This window comes from Panthera uncia, chromosome C2, assembly GCF_023721935.1.
Source record: "Panthera uncia isolate 11264 chromosome C2, Puncia_PCG_1.0, whole genome shotgun sequence".
Lineage (NCBI taxonomy): Eukaryota > Metazoa > Chordata > Mammalia > Carnivora > Felidae > Panthera > Panthera uncia.
In genome coordinates, this window is record NC_064810.1 from 71,182,015 (window position 1) to 71,194,526 (window position 12,512).

A 12,512-nucleotide genomic window follows, 5' to 3' on the forward strand; every position below is an offset into this window, starting at 1 on the left:
AACCACGCTTTTCCCAGAATTTTCTGTTGTGTAATAATGGGGACCTTGTTAACTGCTAGTCATCTATTTCATGTGGTAACTGCCATCATATTGAGGTTTAGAATTTTACTCGTATTTTCCTGTCTCCCTCAGTTTTTTCCAAATAAAATCTTCTAGATTTGCTCATCAAGTTACCAGATGAATAAATTATTTTAGTTTCTGTGAAATGAAGCACAAAACCTATTATTCAAGGGAATCTTAAGTTGCCATCCGGAAAATTAAACCCTTTTAGAAATGACATTGTCTCATAATCAGTTACTGTTTTTCATTTATTTCTCTTCTCAAGTCCCAAACATCAAAATGAGAGATGGAAATAAGATGTGGTGAAGGTGTAATTATCATCCATCATAACAGTTTCAATATGGGAAACAAATTCTTCATTTAGTTCCTTTTCAAGGAGTTTTCCACAGGTCTCTGATGATTCAACAGATATTAAAAAATCTGTGGATCCTTATGCTGATTCATACCATCTCTAAAATATATCATTCTCAAATTCTATAGCATTAACAATCTATGGAAATACTTTCCAGTTTTAAAGATTTTTACTGATTATATTCTCCAAAGGTAAAAGATTTAAAAAGGGTGCCACTAGCGATAGTAAATTTGTGGCTCTTGACAAATCCTACAAAGGCACATGCAAAAATAACATACTGTGTCTGTATAGAAATAATTACACATAAAGCATACTGCCTTCAATCTAATACAAACCTTTAATCGTTAAGGTTGAAATAAAAGTTGAGTACTTTCACTTCAGATTAAGATTGCAGTATAAAGTTAGCATAAATCAGGGAAAAAACCTTCTACGAAATATAATGTTTATTAATGTAGATCTTAGAAAGTTAAAAGATGTTGGTTATATCCTTAATGAACAATGAGTTACAAAGAAATAAGTCTTCAAAATGCTTAATAATCCAAATTGAAAGAACTATCTAGGAAACTTTAGCTCAAAATATTACCTCTATGAGTCACTGTCACCTAAAATAACTTAGTAATATTTGGTAAACGTTCATATTTAATCAATTTGAGAACACCTAAATTTAAAATTTTGTTTGCTAAAAAATGCCTTGTTTCATCCATTGGCTCCGATATTTACTGAATGACTCCTATATATCAGACTCTCTACTAAGTTTTATATGAAAATTAAATACTAGTTAGAAAATTAAATAAGAACAACACAACAAAAACCAAAAACACCGACGTCTTGGTTAAAGGAAAAATAAAGGATAATATTTCTTGTAATTCTTTTCATAATTTACAATCTCCTTTAAAAACAGATGTGGGGCACCTGGGTGGCTCAGTCAGTTAAGCATCTGACTTCAGCTTGGGTCATGATCTCACGGTTCGTGAGTTCGAGCCCCACATCAGGCTCTGTGCTGACAGCTCAGAGCCTGGAGCCTGCTTCAGATTCTGTGTCTCCCTCTCTCCCTCTGCTCCTCCCCTGCTCATGCTCTATCTCTCTCTCTCTCACAAAAAAAAAAAAACAAAAAAAAAAAAAAACAAAAAACACATTTGTAAGCCCCCCCCCCCCCCCCCCCATAGACTGCTACTTCAACTTGAGGTCCACATTCTTCTCTATAAAGATCCATTGTATTTTATAGTCTCACATTATAGCAATGCTCTTCTAACACAGAAACAAAGTGATTTTAACTTGTTTTAACAGAAAAACCAGGCGGATATAAAACTGCAAGGAAGATTATTTTCTACATTCTAATGAGGGCAGGTAGTATTCTTTTCAAAAGCTTAAAAGTCTTTTATTAAAAAAAAAGAACCTAGCAGAAGTAATCACTGTGAAAATTACAAAAGGAAAATGTAGTTATGAGCAGTTTTTCAAATGACATATGAAAAATGGAGCATTAGAAAAACAAAAAGTATGTATTATAGAAGTAAAAATCCCAAGCACATTAACATGAAAAGTCTAAAAGCAATCTAAATCATATACCTCCTCATGCCAGAAAGGCACTACCATGAATCTCAAAATGTATCTGAAAAAGGTAGATCTGTAGATGGAGGTTAAAAATTAACTTGGGAGTATTTTGATCACTTACTCAGGCCTTTTGATCCCATGTCGTCAGGGATCTCCTGTAGAGAGTAGTTCCCAGAGAGCAAGCAATAAAAAGATAATCAAAGAAAATAGTTGTCAGTAATGCATAAAATTGGTGCTACAATAAGAGACAGTTCCAAGACCATTACAGGTGCACATATTTTAGAGCATTTTTGTAGATTTCTGAAAGTTTGAAATAAGCTAGCAGCTGAATGTAACCTACTAAAGGAATGGAAGTTCTAGCTTAGAGGCTGATTAGGGTAGAGAAGCAAAATTTGAAATCATTTCTTGATATTTTAAAAGTAAAATTCAGATTGTCTACATATAATGAAGATGTAGGATAAAATGGAACGATTCCAGAAGATCTATTACCAAAGACTGTCAATGTTATACCTAGAAATCAGTAAGTAGATTCTCGGGTATCCATAGTTTTTCTCTAAAATATTCTTTAAAGTATACTGTTTCTTCCAAGAACCCTTACATCAAATGATTCTATTGTAAACACGTAACTTAAAAAAAATATTTACTTTAAATTATGAATTCCTAAGGTACCAGAAAAAGTTAAGATTGGTATAGAAGTTAATTTATGTCTGTTAAGATTGCCCCTGGTTAAGACAATTAGTAACCTGTTGCAGCTCTTGAAACTGTCTCCATGGTAACAACCAACTGCAGGGCAGTAGGTCCCTCTACATTTATTTTCAGTTGACCACTGGATCCACATACTTACGGTCAGCATCACTTGTTTCCTGCTCACTCTGGTCCTTGTTCTTGTAGAAGGGGAATTTTCGGGAAAAGAGGTTCTTTTTACGCTTGTCATTGAATGACTGCTGAAGAAGAGAAGGAGGGGCAAAACAAAGGGATGTCTACTATCTGTGTGTACAAAGGCCCAGCCTAGCAGCTCTGTGGAAGCTGACTCTTGTGACCACAGTGTGCAGTTTGTATATGAATTTTACTTTAATCACAAATAAAGTGAATTTTTAATTTTGTATTAACTCCTCTAATTCTAATGTTTCATAACTGAAAATACTGAAAAATTTACAGTGTAATTCAATAATACCTAAAAATACTGAATAAGTGCTACTTGATAAAAAAAGGAAGAGTAATTCAGATTAGTTACTACTACAGTATGACCCAAATTAACATATGTTCTTATCAATCCATATTTTTCTAGATTTCCAGGCATGAGGTGCTCTATAGCAAAAGTAATTTTAGATTGTTACTCTAGCTATTCAAATATTTTTTATATGCAGTAGTAATCTTCCTTTCCCTTTGGTTTGAGCATATTTTCCCCCTCCCCCTTTTTGTGGCTCCAATGAACTAACAAAAAGTCACTATTAAAAAAAGAACCAAAACTAGTGATAAGGTTGCTAGTGCTGAATACTTAAAAACAATTAATCTTTTTTTTTGGAAGAGAAAAGGAGATAACTGAGTGTTTATGGTATGATTCAGAAATGAGAAGAAAACTAAGAGGGGTCCGTCAACCACACAGAATGCAGCAAAAGATTTACTGATGCTATCTAACCAAAAAAGAAGAGTCAGAACTCTCCTGGTCAACTTGAATGCCATCATAACTGATTTATTTGTCTTTAAGCTCTACTATATTTATCTATTTTTAAAAGTATATATAAATAAACTAGAACCATATTTAATTAATTGGCACCATATCCTGAATAGAGGATAAAAAGCTTGGTGCCTATATAAAAGCCAAAAAGGCAATTAAGATTCTAATAGTTTTGGGGAACCTGGGTGGCTCAATTCATTAAGCATCCAATTTTGGCTCAGGTCATGATCTCACAGTTAGAGCCCCGCATCAGGTTCTCTGCTTTCAGTGCAGAGCCTGCTTTAGATCCTCTGTGCCGCCGCCCCCCCACCAACCGTCTGTCTGTCCCTCCCCAACTCATGCTCCCTCTTTCTTTCAAAAATAAACATTAAAAAAAGAAGATTCTAATAGTTAAAAAAAAAAAGATTCTAATAGTTTATACAGAACTACAATGGAAGAGTTGCACAGTTGATTTGATGTCCCTTATTGCACAGATGTTGGAAATAGGTTTTTTTCCCTTCTTCAGTGTCCCCATTTGTGCCTTCAGATTTAAAGCCATGTAGCATAAAGATGATGCTATTAAAGAGGAATAATTTCTTTTGTAATTTCTGTCACAGACATCCACGTCTTGAAGGACATGGCCTCACCTACCAATGACACTAGGAACCATTGCTACTTTTTTGAAGCAGGAATGATATAAAGGATGGAAATCTTGTTCTGACTTTTCTTGATTCAATCCATGTCTTAAAAATGCTATCATTATTTTGAAGTATATCCACACCAGGCAGTATGTTTTAGCATGCCTGTATTTTTTAAGCATGTGATGCTAGGTGATTAAGATGCTGAGGTAGATTAAAGTAATTATTGCGCAAATTCTGTTGCTTGAAAGAATTTATTTTGTTAGAAATCTTAATGGAAATATTAAACTTTCATTTTTACCTTTTCATATCAATAATTCAAGATTAATAAACTCATAGTTCATTAGTTCAACAGACTGTCTTAATTTCAATCCTAAAAATCGAAGGCTCTGATAACTCTAAGCAGAATTTAAAAATTAAGTTGATGAGAGTAATTCTGTCAAGAAATAAGGACTTTTATTTTATAAACTGTCAAGTAGCATTATTTAAATAAAAATATTTTCTTGAATCCAAATTTTAAGAAAAGAAAAATAGAAGAAAAGTTATGTTTCAATAGAGAAAAATTCATGGTAATCTAATTTAGGGAAGGACTAAATCTTTTTGTTCATGACAATCATTGAATCTAGTAATAATTTTTATGGTATCTCATAAAACTGATATGTTTTTAATAAAAGGTATTCATTTGTCCCTCTTACTGCATATATAGTGGTCAGAGTCAGTTTCACAGCAAACAACCAAAAGAAACATGAAGTTTAAAATGTTTTGATTTTTGGTATCTTTGCAGTTAGCCAAAATGAGATATCATAAAGATATCATAATAGAGAACAGAAAGAAATGCTGTTAGTTAAGAAAAGAATTAATTGTATTACACTTAACATCCTCCAGGTGAAGAATTTATTAAAAGTGAAAATAGCACAAAGCAAAGAAGACAAATATGTGTAGGGAAAACATAAAACTGAAGAAACATACTACCTCCAGTTTGTCTACATTTTCAATACAAAATACTGTTTAATTACTTATTGTTATTTATGCTACACTGCAGGAAAGACAGAGTGTAATAAATATAAGAACTGATAAAATATCACAAATTCATGATATATATATATTAAATACATAATTTCTATATGTGGTATTGCCAAAATAGCTAAATGAATGTTAAAAATGTTAATGAGAAACTGAAATGTTATAAGTCTGTAGTGGAAATAAGTCCATAAACCACCATTTAAGGAAAGGAAAAGAACTTAGAATGGGAAATGGTATTACGGAAAGGAATGCAGTTCTGTATCAATGGCAAGCGTATTTTTACCCCACTCAGTATCATGCATACTTTTGGTGCTGTGTTAGAACACAGTGACTGGGTATAAAGTTGGTTACAGTCAACAAACAAGACTAAGATTTAAATATGTCGTTAATTCAGTTAACTTCTTACAGTATGAAAGAAAAGTTACAACATGCAACCTCTTTTTCAATACATTGACAGTGTATTTTACTAAGTTATTTTTAAAGACATATATAAAATAAGCACAAAAAGCAAATCCTGAGCATTTACTTGGGATTTTTTTCTTCTCCCAAATTTCTATTTTACATATTGCTTCAGATCACACTATGTAATTTTTTATTTTCTGAAAGCTACAATTTTAAACTAATTTATCATTTCTAAAATAACTGAATAAATTATATAATTTACTTAGATTTAACTTCTTTGATCAAGGATATTTATCTTAAAGGCTTTAAGTTTATGTGCTTAGTTTTATCAGAGAAGCACAAATGACAGGGTTAATTAAAATTTGTTGAGTTAACTTCCCACATTCATTTGAGATATGATCAAAAGATGATAAAACTTGTGTTAGATCAAAAAAGAAAAAAACCCAAACATAAAACATTCCTATGAATAGTATTTCAAGACAACATATATGTTCAGCTTATTTCTTTAGGCTTATTGCTACAATATTCTGTTGTAGTAATTACATACATAATACAGGACAAAGCCTATAATAGCTCCTTCATCTATGGGCATCCATTATATTTAAGCAGAATTTAACAATGAAAACAAAAACACATTTAAAATTATATATGAAAGAGTTTACAAGTATTTCTTGACCATCTATAATTCCCCCTCTTGACTGTCTCTTTATTTCCTCAAAATAAAAATTCATATTGATTCAAATATTTAAAGCATGGGTTTTCCTTAATAAATTATATTAGGCACAAAGAAGGGCAATAAAAAATTTCCACAAATTAACTTACAAAAACCTGTAAACTTACATTATGACCTAGTTAATATTTTGGGGCATATTATCTCAGAACATGTATTATTAAATTAGCTGCATGATTAATACTGATGATACAAGTTTCTAACTGGACATCTGAATGAAGGCTGAATTTATTTCACTTGTATAAATAACCTCACCAAAGTATATTAAGAATATATGAAATGAGGGGTCCCTGGATGACTTAGTCCCACTCTTAATTTTGGCTCAGGTCATGATCTCACAGTTCGTGAGTTTGAGGCCCGCACTGGCCTCTGTGCTGATGGTGCAGAGCCTGCCTGGGATTCTTTCTCTCTCTCTGTCCCTCTCTGCCCCTCCCCCTTCTCACGCGTGCTCTCTCTCTCTCAAAATAAATAACTTAATTGAAAAACGTCTGTAAAATGACTGCTTTAATTTAATAAATTAAATTACTTCAGTAATACTTAAATTACTTCAGTATCTACTATGCGAAAGCACCATAACAACACCTGTTGATGGTTAACTCTTACAGCAAAATCCTTCTAATTTTAATCATGTATTTCCAGCAAGAATTAAGAAAAAACCTACTATCCTCAATTACTAATATCTAGAAATATGAAATTTCATATACTTACCCCTTTATCTCCTCTTGTTTTAGAATTAAATTTCACTGTTTTTAACCGGGCTCGTTCTTTCTTCTCAACTCTGTCAAAGTATAGAATGCTATTTTTAAAGTATACTGAAATATCTAAGGGCCTAACTAGAAATCATTAAAACTGATACTTTAATATAGGGCACTTTTATATACTAAAGTCTTCAGAAGTCATCTAGGTTTGCATCCCAAAATTAATTATAATTTCTAAAATGAAATATAGGGCTCATTTTATTATGAAACAAAACCACTTGTGAAGTATCAAAATACAGTACATGTGTACTTATAAATGTACTCAATTCCATAATTATATTAAAATTATTATGAGGAACCACTTCTGAATTAAGCAATTTGCCAGATTTTGGGTTTTTTTTTTTGTTATTGTTTAAATATTAGCTTAGCATGGGGCATACACATATGCCAAAAATTAAGCATAAGAGAGTGAACAAATAAGGCAAAATGTTAACAACTGGTAAAAGTAGGTGAAGGATATGTGGATTTCTTGTACTATTGTTTCTTGTACTATTCTTCCTCTTGTTACTTACTTTTCTGTAGCTCTGACATTTTTATAAAAAAATGGGAAATACAAAAATTAAATTTAGCTCCAGTGATATACTTGTGTAAATACAGAAAGAAACCAATTACAGTATACAAAAACTTTAAAGTATCTTTGGAAGGAGATACAAAGACTTGGTAATCTTAGTTATCCTTAGTTATCCCTCTACAGGTGAAATTGGTGCCAAGGGAACAAGCTTAAGATAAGGAAGCCTGTACAGCTTTTCGATCTTATGAATTTTGAAACTTGTTAAAGTGCCAAGTATTCAAAATAAGCAAGCCAACAAAACTACATCAAAACAAATGTTTCATGTAGATTGTAATACCAATATGAACCTCGCAAAATTTCCTGTAAATTAAGCTTTTATAAATCCTCAATTTCAACATAGATATTATATTAGTATATAGCAGAAAAACTTACCACAACAGGTTGAGAATAACTGTATTTCCTTCATTATCTAGCTATATAGTTTTATCGTGGATACAGAAGAACCTTAGTAGTCAAGGATTTGAAACTTGTTTTTATTGTGCTAGAACAGTCCGTGACATGATTAGAGAGTCCATGAGATGATTAACTAATTTATAATTCTGCCTAGGTACTTACTGAGGGCACTGCAAAACTAACATTTGGTGAGTAAACGTTTACAACTCAAAATGGCTTTGTTTTCGCATCATTATCTTGTTCACTAAATAGTTGATTGATTTAAATTGTACTTAACTGTAAATACTATTCCTGAAAGAAAACTAAGAACTGTAGTAACTACAATTCCTTGTGCTATTATTAGAAGTACAGAGGTCTAAGAAAGGGATAGTTCTGTTTTAAGAAAACAGAAGTTTTGAATACATTCAAGAACGAAACGGCATAATTAGTTGTGGTTTCATACTATAGCTTATGGAAGAAAAATTATATAAATAAATGAATAAACATAAAAAAACAAAAAAATCCCACAAAATTCAACTTTATAGAATTTTTGTACAAAATAAAAAGAATCTCTTTCCATCAAAGCCAGTGTTTTCTTATTAGTTGCAGGCACACATAAAGCCTATGAGAGATATGAGGTACCAAAGGATAAGACAATTTTTAGGAACTCTGACTTTGATATTTAAGATGTGAGATTTTTACTGACTCAACAAGGCACAGAGGAAGCATTTCTGAATTTAAAGCAGACTATGTTCTATTCTAGGAGAAAAGTTATGCTGAGGGCTGCATTGCTAAAAGAGGAGTTGCCTCTTTATAAGATCTAGCCAAATAGCTGGAGCTTGCTAAATATATGGATCTAGCATAGAACAGTCATAAATCCCCAAACCACAAATACAAATCTAGGTAATATTTTAATATTCCTACTCTTCAACTTCTACAAGCAGTTATACAAATATATACAGGTAGAGGTTTATAAATAGGTACATGATTTGGCATACTTATCAATTACAGAGGCTCTTAACAAAATAAGTATAAATCCAACTCATTAGAACAGAACAAGTGTATTCCATCATAAGCTTGACCTGAAGTGAATTAACTAGCTACACTAAACACTAATGTCTCTTTACCAATTTTGGCTGGCTATCTTAAAACTTAAAGAGGCTTTTAGGCAATGATTTGTAAAATCAGATCTCACAAAAAAGCTATTTCAGGGAAATTACGAACTGACATTTTAATACCATTTCTCACAAAAGTAGGGGCATTCAGCAGCATTTCGTAGACCTTAGAGAGGATTCTCTATATTGGGATCATCCTATCTATGTCTATACTTGACTACTTTTCCAGTAGACAGTAAGTATCAATCACGATAATAAGTGGTTAAAAGCAAAGAGGAAAGACCAGTGAATGTACCAATACTTCTAAATTAATCAAGAAAAAAGATGTGAAGCAAGTAACAAGATAGTTCTAAACATTTCACATTTATTTACACTTCCATTTTTTAAGTCTAAAGGAGGCAATTCATATGATCAAAAATGTAAAGTTTAAGATTCCATCACCACCTACATGAGAAAACTACAAAGGCTTTTAAATCTCTCTCCCTCCAATGGTATAGATACATGGCAAAGTTATTTAAAAACCTTTGGGGGCATCATATTCTTTAATTACGTCACTGGTTACAACATAAGGTGAACAAAATCAAATGATTGTGAAACACAATATGGAAAACCAAGCACCACCATCTTGGTAAAAGGATTTTAAAAATCAACAATTATTTATGTTGCCCTACTTTCAAGTGGTAAGACTGTACCAGACTTATATTTACCTGCGTTTACTGGGAATTACTCCAACTTCATCACTCTCTCCATCTGGTGTAACCTGCCTGGCTTGCCACCACTCATCATCAGAAGCATTAATAACATGGAGGATATCTCCAAATTTGAAGTTCAAGCCCTGACTGGGAAGGCCACTGTCTTTAGTCTTGTCATAATCAAAAAGCGCTCTAGATTAAGAAGAAAAAAAAGTCTATGATTATTTGTCATGATGCTCATTCCAATATTAAATGAACACAGGATTCTGAAAGTGTATATAATCCAGGTAAATAATTAAACAAGATACCATGGTGGGCAAAATAATGCCAAGCTCAAATTTGCACTACATACGGAAGGACAGACAAAAAAAGAAACAGTAAAAGTGACTTATGCTAACAGTTTTCTAAAATTAGGCACCACCTTATTTCTTTCAATATTGGATGAGAAATTAAAAAAAAATGCTTTTAGTGTAATCCACTGGCAACCCATATTGAATTCTAAAATGAAGACAAACCTAGAGAGTTGCTCTAAATTAATAAGCAAAAAGTAAATATTAAGAGATAACTCTTCTCTTTATTTTGGCTACACATACTTGGGAAAACAAACTCCCTGAAAGATTTGATTCATTAGTTGCAGAGTGTAAGACTAGATTAACAGAGTGACTATTGTGTCAGTTAATTATTCCTTCTATTTGTTCACAGAACTAGAGTAACAGAATTTTCTGAGTCAATAACAATGATGAAAACTAACTATACAGGACTTTAACAGCTGCTAAATATTTTGGAAAAAATACTGTATTAATATAGTAATTGCAAAATGTTAAGAATCTTTTAAAATTTGATAAAAATACTGTGTTCTATTAATTAATATACAATACTTAAATTCTCATCCAAAGTAGTTCTCTCAAAAGTAAAGGAAAGAATCCCAGCAATTACATTTATAATACAATTTATTTATTCTTTAGTTCTAATTTGGCAACTGGAAATTAGGATACAAATCATATTCCTTTCTGTGTTACCCAATTTTTTAAACCTATCTCTCTTTTTTAAAAAAAATTTTATTTAAATTCCAGTTAGTTAATAAACAATGTAATATTAATTTTGGGTGTATAATATACTCATTCAATACTTCCACACATCACCTGGTGCTCATCACAAGTGCACTCTTTAATCCTCATCACCTATTTAACCCATCTTCTCACACCCTTCCCTTCTGGTAACCATTAGTTTGTTCTATATAGTTAAGAGTTTGTTTCTTGGTTTGTCTCTCTCCCTCTTTTCTCCCCACTATGTTCATTTGTTTTATTTTGTGAATTCCACATATGAGTGAAATCATATGGCATTTGTCTTTTTCTGACTTATTTCACTTAGACTAATACTTTCTAGCTCCATCCATGCTGTTGCAAAAGGCAAGATTTCATTCATTTTTTATGGCTGAGTAATAGTCCATTGTGTGTGTGTGTGTGTGTGTGTGTGTGTGTGTGTACACCACAACTTCATTATCTATTCTTCAGTCAATGGACACTTGGGCTGTTTCCCTAATTTGGCTATTGCAGATAAGGCTGCTATAAAGATGGGTGGGGGGACATTTATCCCTCTGAATTAATATTTTTGTATTCTTGAGGCAAATACCTAGTAGTGCTACTGCTGGATCTTAGGTAGACCTATTCATTATTGCAGATTGGAGGAAGCTTAAATGGGGTGTCTGAACAGAGGGCTACTGAAATAAGGTTTACTCCACCAGATCCTAGAAATGCTCAGGAAGTAGAAGTGTACAGAATTCAGGTAGGCAGAGGTAAGTTACAGCAGTGAAAACAAAAGAACTGGTGAAAACACTTCATGTAGCACTTAGAACCTCTAGATCCCTTCTCTTGTTCCCAGACCCAGAAGACAAGAGGTTTAGTTTCTAAAGAAATTGAATTTGGTAAGTTCTGTACTCTGGAACTTGATGGGGAACGTGGTGCTGGGCTAAAGACAGATAAAAAGTAATCTGCACACTGAAAATGGAAATTCTAGCAGCCTTGTTTATACTGCAGGCAAGAGATTAAGGATTCTTTTCTAGAGATATTTAATGACCCCAACAATGACCTCGGGTGGGAAAGGGCAATGAACAAAGCCAAGTATTTTATAGTTAAATCCAGCTAGCTTCATTCTCCATTCATAAGAATAGAAAATAAGGATCACTAAATATTTAAAGATCATCTCACATATGAAAAGCAAGAAAAGAGGCAAACTAGAAAAAAAGAAATACAGAGAATGCACAGAATTCAAGAAGCAGAACATTAGAGAAAATGAGAAGATATTAGGTCTATGAAATAAAAAGACGACAAAAAAAGGACCAAATAAGAAGAGGCTTTTAGAAAATAAAATAGGATATCATACCTTCCTCCATACCCCAAATACTCTATGAAGGAGAAGGCAAAGTAAAGTCATTTTCAGACATGCTAACACTCAAAAAATGTCCCCCATATACTCTTTTTTCAAGAATTTATTGGAGAATGTGCTTTATTAAAGGAAAGTAAATTGAGAAAGAAAATGTGGCACTGAAAAAAACAGACTCTGACATAGCAGAGTGCTAAAAGGCATAGGAC

The 12,512-nt window shown here is 32.4% G+C and overlaps 1 protein-coding gene across 9 annotated transcripts in view; it reads right to left on the minus strand.

Annotated features, from left to right (window-relative positions):
* Positions 1-12,512, minus strand: part of DLG1 (discs large MAGUK scaffold protein 1) — a 268,993-nt gene that overhangs the window by 35,964 nt on the left and 220,517 nt on the right. For 4 of the 9 annotated variants that reach the window (XM_049628362.1, XM_049628366.1, XM_049628360.1 and 1 more), the window contains 3 exons: positions 9,937-10,113; positions 7,122-7,191; positions 2,808-2,907 (listed from right to left, as the gene is read on the minus strand). In XM_049628362.1, coding sequence (XP_049484319.1) covers positions 2,808-2,907; positions 7,122-7,191; positions 9,937-10,113 — 347 coding nt within the window. Of the gene's footprint in view, positions 1-2,084; positions 2,119-2,807; positions 2,908-7,121; positions 7,192-9,936; positions 10,114-12,512 lie in introns of all 9 variants that reach the window. The other 5 variants (XM_049628368.1, XM_049628365.1, XM_049628369.1 and 2 more) reach the window with 2 other exon arrangements.